The 19,053-nt window shown below is 33.7% G+C and overlaps 2 protein-coding genes across 2 annotated transcripts in view; both read left to right on the top strand.

The window, feature by feature from the left end:
- Window positions 1-420: 420 nt before the first annotated feature.
- On the top strand, window positions 421-9,502 carry B9d1 (B9 domain-containing protein 1). The gene is made up of 3 exons (XM_089637821.1): window positions 421-801; window positions 3,193-3,420; window positions 7,828-9,502. Exons 1-3 carry the CDS (start codon window positions 552-554, stop codon window positions 7,920-7,922), a joined length of 573 nt encoding a protein of 190 aa, XP_089493947.1. The 5' UTR covers window positions 421-551; the 3' UTR covers window positions 7,923-9,502.
- Window positions 9,503-14,081: 4,579 nt separating this feature from the next.
- The window catches only part of LOC149419410 (trehalase-like), a 99,133-nt gene continuing 94,161 nt past the window's right edge, over window positions 14,082-19,053 (top strand). The window contains exon 1 of the mRNA XM_089637812.1: window positions 14,082-14,201. Coding sequence (XP_089493938.1) covers window positions 14,170-14,201 — 32 coding nt within the window. The 5' untranslated portion in view covers window positions 14,082-14,169. The remainder of the gene's footprint in view (window positions 14,202-19,053) is intronic.

Raw genomic sequence — 19,053 nt, 5'->3', positions numbered from 1 at the left:
GCCATCTACTTCTCAATAGTGGAAGCTCTCCCCTGCTCGGTCGGTATGCAGCCGCGTAACGGCTCGAGATCAGATACTATAGGCGACAACACAGAAAGTTCATCGATAATTCGATACATTTAAATAGTAAAAAAAAAATATTAGCGTCATCTAGTAATATAAATTCAAACTAAGAAGTATATCACAGAAAAATAAATGAGATTTTATTAAACCGCGAGTCCTAATCGTCATTCTATTCCTGACCGCTAAAAGCGCTGTTGCGTTAAAAATATTCATTTTGGAGAGAGATTCATAAAATCTGTTCTTCAGTACTCTCCGAGACCTACTAAATCTTACTGGCTGAATTCAAATTTTTCCATCAACCAAAGTATAAACATCTTCATGTAAAGTATAAACAAAACAATTTTGACAGCGTTGACAGATGACGTTTATTTCGGTTCAATTCGTCGGGACGACTACAGTTTTAATAGATTTTAATCGTAATTTGTTTCGCAGTGGTGATAAATCGAATTAGTGCTATGTGTTTATAAGTTATACAACGAGATATCAACATGTCCGAAAAAGAGGAAGCCTATTTTTTGATCAACTTCAATGGACAAATACAATGCGCAAAATTCGAGGGCGGAAATGAAAACGACGAGTTTTACCTGCGTTACGATATAGTCTGCGGAAGCGAATGGGAATTAATCGGCGGACTCGATGGCGGAGTTACTCAAACCTCAAAGAGAGGTTCTCTGATAGACGATATAGTATTTAACATGCCTGTAGAAGTTTCTTACAAAACTAGAAGTCCCTTTGGCTGTAAGTAAATATTCTGTTCTATATTTCATTTAAAGATAAATATTTACCTAATCTCCGCACTTTTAATAGGCACAGATTATGGAAATTACACTTCGTTCCAACTTAATAACTACACGAAAAAACTATTTGCTTCGGGAGAATTCCAAAAATTCGATTTTTATTCAATCAAAATTCAAAGTTTCCCTTATAAAACGATCCCTTTGCCGCCATTTTGTATATTTTTAGGATGGATTGAAGTTTGTGAAAGTTGTGTTTCAGTCTAAATACGCATAAATTTCTCAATTAACCCAAACTAAGAACCTAATAACACATTTTTTGCCAGTAAATAGTTGCTTCTTGTAGTAATTGTTCAAACAAAGTGAAATTTCCATAATTTGTGTATAAAAGAGCGGCACTTAGGTATTTACCTAAGCGCCTTTTACCTTACCCTTTTCTATTCTGCATTTTCTAATATAATTGTTTTAACCATTTTTACAGGAATTTATACTTTTTTGTTGTTATTATAATAAAATCGAAAAAGGCCTGTATTTTAAGTGAGAATGCACAATTCAAAATTATCAGTTACCTAGTCTAAATTATATAAAAAAAAACTTTTGTGGTACTAATGTGTTATACCCACTGTGGAAATTGCCTACATTATGAAAAAAAAACAATTGTCTACATTTTGTTATTTTAATCAAAGGGTGAAAAACATTCAAACAAAATGCAATTAGTGAAATACTACCGTACCATTATTGGGTTGGATTTAACGCACATGAATGTTTCTCAAAAACCTGCTTGAAAGCACTATTTTTTCAACTAACCACTTACTTAGTACTTTTTGGTTTTTTGTGTTAGCGATGATTTTAATGTTAATGTATCATAATCTATGTCTGGAATAAGTTTTGATCCCGTCTTATGTCGTTAAGTAGGTTTACAACTAGTAGCTTTATTCATAAAAGTTAATTTTTTATAATTAATAGACAAGAAAAATATTGTAAACGCACAAAAATAAGCATATTTGTTTAAGAAACAATTTTTTTAATGATTGTTTTCAAATTAATATTAACATTATTTTCCAAAACCCTGACTTCATAGTAAAGATCAAACTTTATAATTGTGTTTACTCCAAAGCATGCATTTGTTAGTTACCAACTTTTGGTAGTAACTTTTTTTACTTTTTTTCTTTTACATTTTACCCCACGACATTTGAGTTAGGAGTAGTAAAAACCCATGATTTGTATCTTATATATTTATTGTAATAAATTAGCAACTATGTATAACTAAAAACACATGTTACATATTTAATGTAAATTGGTTTATAAATTAGATAGATAAAGTGAACAATACCAAATAATAAATAATATAACATATGTAAGCAGATTACCATATAAATTTTATTGTGTTGTAATGCCGCTCAGCTAATTTTGATATTAACCTCAAAATTGCCTATAACCATCATTAATTTTCTAAAATGTCAATTACTATAGGCGCCTAAATGATGTATCAATTCCGTCAACACTATGAAACAAAGACAATGAAAACTTTTAAATACACCCAAATTCAAAACACAAAACCGGAATGAACTGCGATTTGTGACTCGTGACATCAGAATCATCAGATTCAGTCATGCCAACCAACAGGACGTTTTAACGTGATGGTGTGTTATTCATTCTTTAAATAACGATTTACAAATTCTAAATTAATAACTATACATAGTAAAACACATACATTCCGAGTCAGCGTTTGTTGATCTGCATGAATATATTTAAAAAAAAAGTAATATTTTTCACTGGAGTTCCCAATTATTTGTTTCACTTTTAGTGGGTCTCTTAAAGCAAATTTCTTAAGGTTATGATTTAGTTTTAATGTAGGTACATATGTATAAAATGAAATAAAGTGAAATTAATATTAATAGAAAATATTTAAAGAATTACAAGTTGAGGTCTCTCATAACTCATAACCCACCTCCTTATTGCCTCAGTACCTTTGAATATACACTCATAATGAAATATGTTCGCTGGATATTTAGGTTAAATCAATAACTTCGAATTTGGGTGAGCGCACCGGTAAAAACCCTATTTACATACTGTTAGAAATTTTGGTAAAGTTGTCGAATTTCGCTTCATACAAAGGCTCTTTAAAGAAACAACACTTGATTTCAACTTAAATATCTAATGGAGGCAACTATTTAAATCAGGGATTTAATAAACATGCACAAAAATTGTCGCTTTTTAATTCAATTATCGCTGAAAAATCTCTGAAATACTAAAGTACTAATCCCTTTTTTAGTTTTTTTTTCGATCGGCAGCAGTTGAGACTCTTGTGCGGTATTCACATAAAAAAAAGTTGAATAAGAGAAACCACATTTAGTGAAATAATCTTTAACATGTTTAAAAACAATATTTCCAGGGCCGCAGTTGATTCTATCGGTGTACGGAGTCACCTCTTGGGGAGTGGAGGCTATTAGAGGATATGGCCGCATTCACTTACCTACCACAGCTGGAGAGAGGCACGATCTTGTCTACCTGTTCACCCCCAAACCTGCCTCCAAGTTTGCTGACTTCATGTCGTGGGCCACGGGACGGAAGCCAGAACTGATTAATCCCAAAATTCTGGCAGACGGCAAAAACAGCTATTGTATGTCCATTATTTTCTTATAATATTATCCATGCAAGGGCACATTTTAATCTTGCGGAAATCCCTTACTTAGACAGTAATATCTATTATCTTTCAGCAAATATCCTGTAATATTAATAATACGTCCAATTCCAGTAAAATATTGGCAATATCAATAACTCTGGTCACTAGAGTCGCTAGTGTAGCAAATTGGCATTGAAATTCCTTTCAATGGCGGCAAATTGAATTTATTTAGTACTTGTTGGCGGTATTTTATACGCTTCCTAATTTATATTTCGATCAATTGATGAAAAAAAAAAAAGGTTCCAAAAAGTAGGATCTATGTGTGCATTTTACGGATGTAATAATTACAAACAACAAAAAACACTCCAAGTAATTTTTCAAGATGCCTGTAATCGACCAGCTAGGTCTTTTACACAGAATTTATGATAGGGGGCCGGTCAGTCCATAGTTAGCCGCTAGGTCCGGGTAGAAATCTGCTTTACCCTTGCTCGGGTCGGTACAGGAATCTACTTTTATCCTTGCTCCGGTCTGTACAGGAATCTGTTTTTATCCTCGGTGCGGGAAGACGCAAGCAGAGGCAGAAATCCAGGGGGAAGCCAAGTCAAAGAAGATCCAAGTTGAAATCCAGAGAGAAGCAGTCAGGAAGAGCAGGAGTAGAGTAGCTGGTGGCGGTCCAAGGCAGAGAGAGCCCTGCTGAAGGCTGGCGAGCCGTATTGATTGCGCAATCCCCCTCTCCCGACTTTGGGGAGGGCGGGGTCAACGCACTGCCTTCATTCGCGGGCTGTTGGTGGTCCGCGGGCTGTGACGTCCACTAAGATTTAATTAGCGGAGGTCACAACCTTTAGAACTACTCTACTCTTTATGCTCTTTTAATCGATCCTAACCACTCCTCTCTGACATTTTTATTTATCAATCAATTGTACATATATTCATTCAGTGTGGGGGTCCCCTGCCCAACATATTCAGGGGATATCTTATTTAATTTTCTTAATTCTAAATTAATACAAATTTTTATTAACTAATTATGCTAAGGAGAGTCTGGCCGTTTTATCAATGCCTTTTATTTCGTAATATTTACGGCAGAACTCTCTCATACTTACTATAAACATTTCCATACATCGTAAATTCAAAATATTGAACCGTACAGCGTTGCTTAGGAGTGCGCGGATTGGTCCCAGGCGGTCGCTTGGGCCGGCCGGGCGCCCGTGGTGAGGGGAAACGACGCAGGGGCGAGCGGCACTCGAGGTATCGAAGCTCCACGTAAGTTCTAAAACCACGCTCCCGCTCGGTGATTCGACCATTATGAAATGACGGCTGCCGGGAGCGGTACACACCGTCCGGTACAATGTCAAAAAACATTTAGATATATATGAAACAGGTTAGTTTAATTGTGGGAATTGAATTGAATTAATTAAACTAAACTAAATTAAATTAATTGAAAAAACTAACTAATCATCACGTCGTTTTTTACGCAGGGGTAGGCAGAGAGGACGGACCGCCAAACAACTCTGTCTTGGCACACTCTCCTTGCCTTATTCACATTCATACATACTCTTCTATTATTCTTACTCTTGACATGGCCCTGATTAGTATCTGATTCACTTGATCGTGCCATGTCTTCCTCCGGCGTCCCCGACTTCTGCTACCATTCACATTTGCATCATATATTCTCCTTACACTCTACGTGCCTAAACCATCTAAGTGTCCCTTTCTTAATCTTACTTATTACGCTTACATCAGCCTTGCATTCTTTGCGGACCTCCACATTTCTCACACAATCATACATGGTTTAATAATAAATAATTAATTACGATAAATACCCTATAATATTAATTAGTCCTCATTAAATCTTACATAACTAGAATTAATGATAATAATTTATAAAATATGTTATTACCTTTCTAAACCATCAAAGATAAAGTTAATAGCCGCTTAATTTTTTTTTATGTATGAGAAAAAACATTAGTAAGGTCATATGGAGGTTACTTTTTTTTTACAATTTATATAATTTATTAACTTAAAATAAAGAATATATTTCACATAAAATCCATTAAAATGTATGAAAGAAAAGCAAGGCACACAACTCACACTGCTAGAAAGCGTTAATGTATGTAGCATGTTCCCATCATGATGCATGGGAAATGTCCAAATTGGAGGGAAATCAATATTATAGGGTTATTTGCTTTCAGGTTTTAGACCAAGGTTCGTAGAAAATGTATTTAACAAGGTTGGCTCGTACAGGCACTTTTTGGAAAAAACGCATTGGACGCTCGTATGCTTGTGACGTAGCTCGACGTCCTGTTGGAGTAAGAAAGAAACGATCTCTTTCACTTTTCACTAGGTATATAATATTATTTTTGGTAAATGAAAGTTAATTTCTCGTTCTTATGTTTGTACATATGAGTCGAGTTAAAGTTAGATAATGTTGTTTTTTAACAGTAAAAATGTGGTAATCAGTAATGCTAGAGAAAGTCGGACGCCTGAGGAAGAGTTAACGCATTATCTCTGGACTGAAATGATATACAGAGTGGAATTACAAACGATATAATGTAGCTTTTTTAACAGTAGATGACAATGTGGTATGCATTAGTGAATAGTAGAAAAAGTCGGAGACGACTGAGAAAAACAAGGTGTGATCGAGTGAAACTATTATAGATAGCAATTTTTCTCGTAGTGTTGCATTATTGGGTAGGTACCGATAAATTTAGAAAGTTAATGACATATTATTTCTTTCCCCGTAGTGCTTAATTAATATCTTTAACATCACTTGTAACCATACATTGTCTGGAAGGAATGCAACATGCCAGAGTTGCCAGCCAATACTAGTAAATACTGCCAATATTTCACTTGTGTTAGGCGTGTTATTAATATTCTAGGTTTGCATGTTGCATCCAATGGAGATGATTAACCTGTTGAAGGCCAGGGCATAAAACAGAAAAATATTTTCTCAGCCTTCAGAGAGTCACCATTCAAAAAATCAACAGTGGAACCTAAAGTTTTATTAACCTAAACAATTTTCTTACATTTATCAAAGCATTAAGTTCAAAATCGCCTAACAAGGATAATATAATAATGCTTGCATGTTCTCCGGAGTCCCATCGAAAGTCCACTGGTTAAGTATTATAATTATTCCCAAATGTAAATTCATAACTTCACGCTAGCTTAGTACTTTACTTAATAATTGAATTTATCATTCTTTATTATTTCCCAATTTAAATATTGAGTTGTTTAAATCGTGCAAATCCCACATTGGAAGTCAAGTGAACGCCGATTATGCTTTTTAATGACAGGCATGCTATGTTCTGACAGAACAGTCTATATGGGGTTCAAGCAAATATTTACCTTACCGCAGAGCGAGATGTCGAAATCGAACAGTTTGAATTACGACAAATTGTTGAAATTATACAGTAATATGATGGTTTTGGCGGAAACTACAAAAATTGTTACCAAACAATCACGATAATGAAAAATTAAATATGTAGAAATGATTTTTATTCTACATACATAATATTATTTAGTATTTTAAATTTAAGGACGGGTTGTTTCACAGAATTTTAACAATTCATCAAATTTCACAGTTAACTTTCAAGTTTTGTGAAAGTTCTGTTATTATATCACTATGGGCCAGTTGTTTCACAGAACTGAAATGATAACAGAACTTGAATAGAACTTTCACAGAACTAGAAAAATAAGTTTGAAATTTGATGAATTGTTCAAATTCTGTTAAAAAACCCGTCCTTAATGTCTGTAAATTGAAGAGTGTTGATATTAGTTTTGTAATCTGTTATCTGCTAATTTATTACTTCCTGTATCAAAGGTAATTTACAATCATAACATTAACTCCTTATTATTGCAGTATTTTCCCTCACTCTTGTTGTAATGTGCTATGTTCTGGTCCCATGATAACTCAACACAATGACGATTCAACACACCTTTAAAAATTATGGTGACCGGGTATGTCATCAAAATGACAATTCAACACACCTAAAAACAGTGATATAAGGTCATGAAAAGTGATGAAACAAAAACTAGGTTACATAGGTAACCAATAAACCTAGTTTTTGTTTCATCACTTTTAATGATTCTATATCACTTTTTAAAGGTGTTGTGTTGTGTTTTGATGAAATATCATGGAACCAAAAATTATACAAAAGTCATTAAAAACCATGAAATAAAACTAACCTGTAAACCCAACCTACGTAACCTATTTAACAGTTTTTGTTTTATCACTTTTCATGACTTTATATAACTTTTTTTAGGTGTGTTGAATTGTCATTTTGATGAGTTATCCGGTCACCCTATGTTCTACATCAGAGGCAAAGTTTCTCTTTCATTATTGCAAATATTTGTACGAAATAGACTTGTAATTAAATTATTCAGATGAATTATTTCTTTTGATTTCAGTGCTGACTACCAGTTCATACGGATGTGTCGATGTAAAATTCAGGCTTATTTCAAATGGACTAAGGACTGCGGGATTTGATAACATTAGTTCCTGAGTATTCATCAATGAAGGTTACTTCGACAGGGTTCTAAACATGGTTAGAACAATTTTTTTTTATCTGCTGTAAAATAATAGATCCAAAATTTAAAATCTATTGTTCACTAGTATTATTGTTATTGTTATGCCAAATCTAATAATTTTTAATTTATTGACCGTAACATTAAACATTTTATAAAATGGTAAAAAAAGAGAAATTGTTATACTAACAGAAGAAGTTGAAATTTAGATACTCATGTTAAATGTACACCTAAAAACCCATTCTATATATATTAATAATTTGCCATATCTTACTACTTTAACTTTTCGACTGCGTTCCTGAGGTTTATATACAATAAAGGTACTTGCGGCACTTTTTATCACATTCATACATTTTCCATGAAAATGAATGCATTTGTATATGTGGGCTGAGGGCACGGTTAATTCACGCACATATATGTGCCTATAGCAGCAAAGAGGTTAAATAGTAAGATAATAAATAACACCCACAAATTATTTACACAACCACAATACATTCGCAAATTGTCCATCTTCATTTCCATGCATCAATAATCTTGTTTAGGCAGAGTAGGTATCATGAAAGTTACTTTTAAAAGTACTGAATTGAATATTTTCTTAATATTATTGATATTTCTTTTTAATCTTTGAAACATCAGACCTATTTCGAGGGACTAGATGCGTGAAATCAAAAGTTAGCTTTATAGTATTTCAAGCGTAAGCGATTCTGTTAAAAAAATTTATACACTTTTCATGGCATTCAGGTTTAAATTGCATATCAAAAATACTAGGTAAGGCGAAATTTCAATGCCACCAGCCTACGATTGGTTTGTCGGCGGGAAAAAATTCTTGTCACTGGTGCACAAACGGTTTTCCAGAGGTGATGCTTTGTAAATATTATTATATGTATAAGATTTGGCAACACTTGTTCAATAAGTAAGAGTCAAATTATTATTAAACAGCTTGACACACTTAACTTTGCAGGCAGCCAAAAGACAGAGTAACGGACAAAGAATGTAATTATTTTATGCAGTAGCGACAATGCCAATTGAAAAGTTAAGTGTTTGAAATTATTAATATTATTACTTAGGATTTTGCTCTCTAATTACCAAGTTCAAAAGTCTGCTAACTTTTGATTTAAAAGTTAAACATTTACAGCTTTTCTAGAAAACGTGGTGTAAATATTACATGGCGCGTTAGGTTCATAACAGTGAAAAACTTGTTACCATGGCGTTTGATTGGTTAAAACGGTATTAAACCAGGCTCGTGGCCGGCTTCACCTCACCAACGTTGAACAGGCGTGTAAGAATCTAATTAGTACGACAGTTTAAGTTCGAAACATGATTTTAGCAGTTAAAACCCTGTCGAAGTATCCTCGACTGCTATTATTTGCTATTTTATACACTAATTCCCATTTTTACAATGGCCATATATCCAAACTAACAATATGTCAAAATCTTTTACTTATGTGGAATAATGTGTTTGTGGACTTGTTGTTTGTTTGAATTCAAATAATGTTTTCATAATAATAATTGTTTAGTCAAATAGGCTACTTGAAAACTGTTCTCTTATGCAAATACCCTAGAGCAGGGGTGCTCAAACTTGAACTGCTGGCGATCTACCTCAATATTATTATATTCCTATCGATCGACTCTGAGAGGCTGCAAGTATGTGTGATGGAGGATTTTCGTCTATGTAGGTAGAGTGTATCGTGGCGCAGGTGTATATATAGGGAAGTTGCACAATTGCATGGCCACGAATCCACATAGAATTTGGAGGAACGACAGAAATTAGTTCGCAATATGCATTTTTTTTAGTCAAGGTAGGTGGAGGTCTGCACTAAAAAGTCAATAAAAAAACTTATATTTATTCAAAATTGCAAGTTTATTGGTTCTTACAAAAAACAAACGAGTTCTAGTTTCTAAACTTAACTAAATAATGACTTTGGATGTTGAAGCGTGGCACTGCATGTCCTCAGCATACTTTTCATACGATGGCACGTAATTACCGAGTGCTAATCGCAAGCACGATGACATTTGTTCGTCAGTTAGTCGATTGCGATATTTTGACATAATTATCTTCATTTCAGAAAATGCAGACTCGCACAAGTAAGTTGACCCAAACATTGTCGTCAACTGAAGGGCGATTTGCTTTAGATTCGGATATTTATCTTCAGATATAAAATACCAGAATTTTGTGTCAGATGCTGTGGCTATGAGATGTATATCTGATATTATCTGCAATGTTCCAGAACACTCCGTTCAGTAACTCAGTTCGCTACAAGCTACAAATAAATAATAAAAAAGAAGGCATGAAAAATGGGAAATTTTTCTCGAGATCGACTCAAAAAGCACTCGCGATCGACCGGTCGATCGCGATCGACCGTTTGAGCACCCCTGCCCTAGAGTATTAATAATACCTCGGACTCCAGTAAAATATTGCCAATACTTGTGTTGGCTGATAACTCTGGCCGCTAGAGGAGCTAGTGTAGCATGGCATTATTATGCATAAAATCAATTAAAATGTGTGAAAATAAACCAAGCCTCACACAAGTGCCGCTAGGAGGCGCTAGTGTAGTGTGCTTCAATCAGAATGTATGGGAAATGTCAAAAGTTGGATGTATTATAACTATTCTACAGTATCTGCCTTAGAGCGAAGCACTACGAACTAATGCAGAATCATGTGTTTTTGGTTTGAAAATTTGATCGCTCAAAATTATTTTAGATCCTTTGATTAAATACTGCAAGTAGAACACATCTTGGTCTTTGAAATAATCGAACATTTTTTTAATATCTCTTATAAGCCCAGAAAAAATAAAGTATCTGGCCTATATAAACTGCTTTAAAATTGAAAATCTCTTAGTTACCGACCCTTTTTCAGTTAAGGTTTTATTTCATAATGTGGTAAATTAAATTCTTTAGAAAATTATTGTAAATATTTTTACCTGAACTTCGCAAAACAAAATAAAACACTTTTTGGTGATGTTTTTTTTCTTGCATAAATCAAAACAGGCGGCTAGTGTTAAGCGAGAATTTAAACCTAATCACCATCTATATAAGGAGTGTCATTGTTAGCGGCTCGATACCATGTGTTACACGACGTGGTGCATCGCTTTAAGTTACCCTTATATTAATAATAGCTTTGTATTTTATAAAAATCAAATATGTAATTACCAAAAATCGCCTAACCAAAATAAGTGTAATATTATGTAGGCTTATAAATTAGTGTTAAGTAACTACATATAAGCATGTTGTGTTCAACATAGGAAGGTACCTACTTACTACCTACTATAATTATTTTTTCAAAGGAAAATGCTACGCTCGAATGATTTTGTAGACTAAAATAGAGAAGTCTATTATCAACATCTTTTGCATAATTACATATTTCTTTACTTATTATGTATTTGCAATTATACTTTGCTTGTTACCTGTGAAAAATCATGGGAAATTTTTTTTATATTTTTATACATGGGTACTAGAAAAAGTAGGGTTATAAAATTAAGTTACCTAGGTACCTAATTTCAAAGACTTGCTCGAAACAATTATTATAGTATCTTTGGAAATTAAGAATTGACAAACTTACCTATGCAAGCGGCCAAAGGGGGAACTAATAACCTCTTAAAACAAACATTATATATATACATATCTACATTGGTGAAGTCCATAATTGCATACGTATGCAATGTAAATCCATACTGATTTTTCCTTTCATTCATATAAAACAGATCCATGACATTGTTTGAATTTTGTAGTCTGTATAATTTTCTGATATTTGATTTGTCATGAAATGTTACAAACAAACATACAGAAGTAGTTTCGAAATTATAGTGAACGTGTACCTCTGTTATTCAATGAATTTGTAATGTGTAATATTATCTCTTTTTGAAAACCACCAAGATTTTCTTGTGGTTATAGTTTTATAATTGAAATCACCAACAACACCTTTGTGTTCTAAGTTTAATTCTTATTTACTCATTAGTCATGTCATTACCATCCTATGTATTGATAGGTTCCATGATAACTCAACACAGTGACAATTCAACACACCTTTAAAAGTGAATAAAGTGATGTAAAGTCACTAGAAACGATGAAATTTTTTTTTTAACCTAACCTAACCTACTTAACCCAGTTAATAAAGTTTTTGTTTCATCACTTTCCATGATTTTATATAACTTTTTAAAGATGTGATGAATTATGAATTGTGATGATTTATCCGGTCACCGTATTGATAAAAACGTTTGTTTATAATGTTTTCTTTCAGGTCAAGCATTTTCATAATAATTATTACATATTTAAATTTCTCACTTGAAAAGACTTATTGAACAAAGATGGCTATCATTGGACCCATGGGCATTTAAATTTATATGCAACACCAATGTTGTGTTCGAATGTGGGTCAATTTTATTATGGTGTTCCAAATTATTAGTTATTAACAATTCAAATTTTTATAAATATTGCCAGGTACAATGAAATAATAAAATACCTATGGAGGGTTAAATAGATAATATCTTTGTGTCTTCCTCTAAAAATATTTTGAATTACCTAAAAGTGGCAACACTCATCAATTAAAATTTTGTTTTTAGAACAAGAGTTGGTAAACTAATTATGAATTTTTTTCGAAGGAAGCAAATACTTTATTGAATGTATTGGCTTTGTCCTTTTTTGGTAGCCTAATTTCGTTGCACATTCTTGTATTATGTTTGTGAATGTCTTAATTTTCTTTGAAAAGTATTTTGGTAATAGGTTGTTCATTATTTTATCAGTGTTCTGCTTCACTGTTAGCAAATTTAATTCCTTTAACATTTTAATTACCTTTGAAAATCTATTTCGCCTAGGTATTATTCTCATTGCTCTATTTTGGAGAATTAACGACTTATTTTATTCTCTGTCATTACATAAGAAGAGGATCGTTGAACATTTGTTTTATTTTTCTCTCATAATTTTCTTTCCAATATTTTTTTGTGTAAGCAATACATTAAAATTCATTCTATCCCGTTTAAATACCTTTCTATAATAATTTATTATCATATATATATTGTCAGAATTAAGTTTTAGTCCAATGAAAAAATATTTTTATTTCTTCAAAAAATACATAGTATGTTACAATGAAATTGTAAGCCGCTCATCTCACTAGGGAAATCCTGTGTCGATATATGCAGCTTTACTATTATAGTAAATAAATAAAAAATCAAATTATTTTTTGATCCATCAACATTAACACTACACAAGCAAGGGTCTCTTTAAAATTATTTACCCATACTTGGTAACAATAATAATTTTTAAATTAACAAAATATATTTTCTCACTGATTTATCAAATCTGATTAAATTTAGTATTTATTATTCAGTAATAATGCTTCTAGTCATAGTATAATGTAAATAATATTCTTAATTTTTAACAAAACCAAATAAATTTTCTAATTTTTAATGTGTTTTTATTTTTTTTGGTTTGCGTTGAACGTCAACAATGAGCTGTGATGATGAAGTCTTTTGTAACTGTGGATTCAAAATAACTGTTTTCATCCAAGCCTTCATACTATACATTTTTCTATGGGCTCAACTCAATTGTCTTTAGGAATACAGATTGACACACTTACTTATGCAGTCCAGGGATTGCTAGTGTACATTTTGGCCGCCGGGAGTTTTCATTTTTCAGAATCTTCCACCCCCATTAAAAAAAAATTGGGAAAATCTTCCTGAGGAATATTGGGAAGTACCTGTTTTGGTTTCGAAATGACATTACATTGGGTTCCTACTATAATGTCTTTTATCCAAAGTACCTACCTATCTAACCATTACTTTACTTGCAATAGAAGAAGACAAAAGAAAACTGTAAATCCAAGTTCAATTATTTTCGGGCAGAATACGTTGGCTGGTTGGTGTTTGCATTGTGATAAGAAGTATTGTTTTTCGACACAAATTCAAATTTTTTGTTGTGATGTCTTTGAGTTATCATGCTCGTATTGTAAATTGTGCATATAATTATCGCCATAATTCGTCACAGAAGATATAAACCGGTAGAACTCTTATGTGCTTGCGACAGAATATGTTGGCTTGTTGGCGTTTGCATTTTGATAAGAAGTATGTATTGTTTTTCGACTTAAATTCTTAATTTTTGCTGTGATCTCCTTCAGTTATTACCCTCGTATTGTAAATTGTGCATATAATTATCGCCATAACTCGTCACTGAAAATATAAACCGGTAGAAGTCTTATGTGGTTGTGTCCATGTTCCTGAAAAATTACAACCAATGTCTTCATGTCTGAAACTGGGATTATCTTGGTAAGTGTTGGTTTTACTTTTCCCACTGTTCTTTGTGTTTTTATATATTTATAGTTTTCAGTCAACACATTTCGGTGTTTCTCATACAGTTTCGGTTGTACAAACCTGTATTACCAGAAAATGTAGTGAAAGAATCATCCACTCTGAAATGATGCTTGAATACAATATTTTTTTAATATATCTTTTGGTAAGTTATTTGAATTGCATAAAGGGGCTGACAGATTACGCTATAAGTTCAAAGCGTTTTATATAACTCCATATTGCTCGCCATACAATCCCATATAGACTTGTCACACCAAAAAAGATGATGTGCTATAAGTGTGGGCGTGGTGACGATATACGCTGTGATCTGCTAGCCAAGCTATATCTGAAAATTATACGACCCCCTGACCTGACCATGTCAGAACAATTTACGGAGTAATTACACGACTGTCATCTGTCAAAGTGACAGATCCCATACAAAGAAATGATACTCGACTGCAATTCCCCAATTGATTTGACCCCCTCTCTTAGGAATGAGTATAACGTAGTGTGTCACCCCAACATATAATATGTGTATGCCACGCCCAAATTATGCTCGCATAATACACCGTAATGTGTCTAAGGCTTGAATAACATCATTATCATTTCCCTCCCCCCTTTTCCCAATCTGCATAATAATAATAATAAGAGTTTATCCCAGAATGTATGTAAGGGTAGTGCAATGCAATACATTTCCCATTTTAAAATAACAGACAAATAATAATAAGAATGCACAGATAGGCAATGCGGAAAAATGTGTGCAAGCAGCCCATTATGGAGGATATTTGAACATCTCCCATCTCCCATCTCCAGGGGGCTATTAGGGGGGACGGCATCCAGGTAAACATGGCAGTGATGTTAGTGTCATTTGATTGGCTTAGTCTGCGCCATAAGCTTCCGGTGTTCCAGGAACATTTCCATAGTGCTGCAGTATAAGCATCATCTGATGTGTACAGCAAAGTGCAGAATGCGTTGAATAGTATCCTTTTGACGTTTGTACTGCAAAAATGAAAAAGCCTTGACAGCATACCAGCTATAACGGATATAGCTCTTCTTTGTCTTTCCATATCCTCAATGTCTTTCAGGTCGTCTGTGACAATATATCCCAGGTATTTGACGCTAAGACTAACATCCATTTTCCTTCAGTCTAGCCATACTGAAGGTGTTTGCATGATTTCTTTTTTACATTTGAAAACCATAAAGATGGTTTTGACTTATTCTTTTTTTAAATTTCCGATTTTATTGTCCGGGTTAAATCTTCCCCATAGGAAAAACTAAACCCTTCCACACACTTTTCCACAAATGATCATCTAGTCAATCAATATTATGCAAGTGCATTATATAAGCAAAATAAATATAAAACAATACAAGAACAACACGTCAACTCACCAGAGATCAAATGGGAAAATAATTCACCGACTCCAGATATTTTCATATCAGAGGGTTCGGCTCGGTAGAACTTCTAACAGGGCCTATAAATCCTACTGATCCCTCAACATAAATATTTAAAAAATCTTTTGTTATCCTACATGTATTCAAAATGACCGACTTTTGCATCTTTATATATAAATTATTATTTTTTGCATAACATAACATAACAATAACAAACATTACATTTACAATGATACCCAGTGCTGCCACCTTTTAGAGACAGTAAATACCTAAATACCAGTACAGTAGCTACTTTTTTCTAGTTCAGTGCCGACAAATCGGCATTTATTGAAATATAATTTTTACATTTTCATACAAGATAAAAGAGAACAATAATATAAGTAGTTACCATAATTAATTTTCTATATTGTATGATTTACATTTCCTACCTAACTAGGTGTACCCTGTTCTGAGGTAGGTGACAGGAATTTACAGTAAAAATATTTCCTTGCCCTGTTATTGACAGATTTGGGAAATCTTAATTTCAGAAAAATATTGATGGAGAAGAATTAATAAAGTATGTAGTGGGTACAAGACGAAGAAAAACAGTACATTTTCAGATGCATGGTTCATAAGACGACGATTGGGTAATATAAAATGAAAAATAAGTAATACGAAGAAATAAAGTAATGTCCGGTCAGTGGTTGAGTTGGCATCGCGTTTGGGTCCCACCCAGGCGTCGTAGGTTCAATTTCTCGGCTGGCTAAGTCCTCCATCACGACACAAGCAACATTTTCCGCTTACTGTGGTAGTAGTAGATGATTTTAAAATATTGTCAGGTTATTCGTAACCTAGGAATGTTTGTCTTTCTCAAAAAACAAATAAATAAAAGTGACAATGCAAGACAGTACTACTGTTTATTTTTAATGTGAATAGGTACCGCACAAGAGTGGCAATTGCTCCGAGTTAGTAGAACTATGCCAGCCTTGGGTATCGATTCTCCAATCCAGGCTGCTCGTAAACGCCTTTGTAAGTACATACATTGGTTGACGTTCTTATTTTTGAGTCTCATCGAAGGTACATACGTCAAACATCAAAAGTTATTCTCTTGAACAACGAGTGGGTCGAACAACGAGTTGTACGAGTGGAATGACTGATGAGAATAGAGGCTCTATGCAGATGCAATTGGAGCAGACCGCTCCAGGCGCCGACTTGCTAAGGGGCCAAAGAGCCAAGTTGCTGATAATATCTCACACCTAACACAGCGCCCTTGAGGTTTTTACTAGCCGTTTGTCTCAGGGCCGGCTCTGCCCCATTGGGATATGTTGTGAGGCTGTAGGGTATTGCGAGGGCAAGGAGATGGGGAAGAGGAAAGTAGGCTATTCAGATCTGGCTGCTAAACATGACTAAAGCCATTTCAAGTAACGTTTCGATTGTGGTCTTTCAACAGTGTAGAACGTGCCGCAAGTATACTATATATTTTTTTATATGAATTAAATTAGAAAAAAATATATCATTTTTTTTACCCCTTTACCATGAAAGTTTTTTTTTTTGTATTAGGCAATTCACCCTAAAAAGAGTGCTATGTGCCGTTAAAGTTAAGGGAGATGGTTATAATTTTATGGGAAATCTATACGGGAATAGGAAATCTCAAATATTGAAGTCATTCAAGTCTATGAACTTGTATAGAACTGAGAAAATGCGAGAATTGTTGAGAGAAAGTAAATAAGGAACACTAAGGGGAGATTGGTGGGTGATTTTTATAAGTAAACGATAAATGCCTTTGAAATATGAATGATTTTTACAATTAAAGACAACATGATCAAGAGTCTCATTTTCCATGCCGCACTGGCAGAGTGGACTATCTAGAACCCGGATTTTAAACAAATGGGATGCAATGGAGCAATGACCAATTCTCATTCTCGAGATACAGGATATAAATCTTTTGGATTTTTTCTTGCCGTGGAACCAAGGTTTACTTGGAATATGATTTTGTATTCCAGCATAAAAAGCACCAGTTCGGGTTTTCGTATTAGTCCAATTTTCTTCCCAGGAGCGAATCATGTTGGATTTAAGAATTGGGATGACGTCAGAGATAGGAATTCTAAAATCTAAAGGATTCGAGCCAGAAATTGTTCCAAGTTTAGCTAGAGAATCGGCTTTCTCGTTACCCTCAATTCCTGAATGGCCAGGGACCCAAACCAATATTGTCTCGAAATTTAATTCATTTAAAGATTTAAGGGTGTTTCTGATATTATAAATAATATAGTCTTCTGGTTTATGGATATTTGAGGAAATTTTCAACACTGCGCTTAGTGAGTCAGTGCACAGTAAGGCTCGTCGAATATTGAAAAGCTGGATTTGACTCAAAGCTTGTTCAATTGCGAAGCATTCTGCAGTAAATATAGAAATTTATTTAGGCAATTTATAAGACAAATCTAAATCGAATTCGGGAATGTGTACCGCAGCTCCACAATCTTTGTTATCAAACTTAGAACCATCTGTGTAAATGAGTGAAAATTCTGGAAACTTAGAAGATGTAATGTTTTTAAATTTTTCCTCAACATTTTGATTAGATGAGGTTAAAATATCAGTTCGGAAGTCTAAAGTTATAACGTTGGGGATATAATTGATAGAATCAAATGGGATGGTGAAAATAGGAAGGATAGGATCTTTTTGTAGATTTTGGAGGGAAGAAGACAGAGATTTGAATGAAAGAAAACTTTTTAGAAGGAGAGGAAGTCGATTTTTATCTGTCGATCTTTTTTCGTTATTTAAGTTATTGAACAAATAATCAAGACTTTGTTCTAAAGGGTGACACGATACAGAAAAAGATTTAAAAATATATTTATCAGCCAGGAATTGTCTCCTCAAAATTAGAGGGGGGATCAACACATTCTACCTGAAAAGAAATCGAAAAGAAATGTTCCATAATCCAAATGGCTTCTCACTAGAGCACCATACATTAATTTAAGAGTAGTAGGATGAGATCCCCACCACACTCTGGAAACAGCTCGAATAATATTTAGCCCCTTTTCACACTTAGCCGAAATGTTCTGAATATGCGGGAGCCAGAAAAGTTTATGATCCAAAAGTAGTCCAAGAAATTTAATTTGCTTAACGATTTGAAGAGGGACACTATCAAAGCAGACAGAAATGGGGGTTTTTTTTCTTTTGCGCGTAAAAGCCACTACTTTGGTTTTAGACGTAGCTAAATTCATCCCATTTGTCAACAACCAAACTTTAATATTATGTAAAGCCAAATTCAATTCCTTCGCAGCGCGCGATAGATTTTTGTGTGATAAATATATAAGAAAATCATCAGCAAAATAAAGTCGCTTGATAGATGAAGGAATTACACTGTCTAAATCACTTATATATATATTAAATAATAATGGACTGACTGGACCCCTGAGGTAACCCCTTCCATAGTTTGCGATTTATCGTTTTCGAGGAAAAG

The sequence above is a fragment of the Hesperophylax consimilis genome, chromosome 12, assembly GCF_061612785.1.
Source record: "Hesperophylax consimilis isolate HC1 chromosome 12, BYU_Hcon_1.0, whole genome shotgun sequence".
Classification (NCBI taxonomy): domain Eukaryota; kingdom Metazoa; phylum Arthropoda; class Insecta; order Trichoptera; family Limnephilidae; genus Hesperophylax; species Hesperophylax consimilis.
The sequence above is the reverse complement of the archived record's forward strand: the minus strand, read 5'-3'. Positions and strand labels throughout refer to the sequence as shown.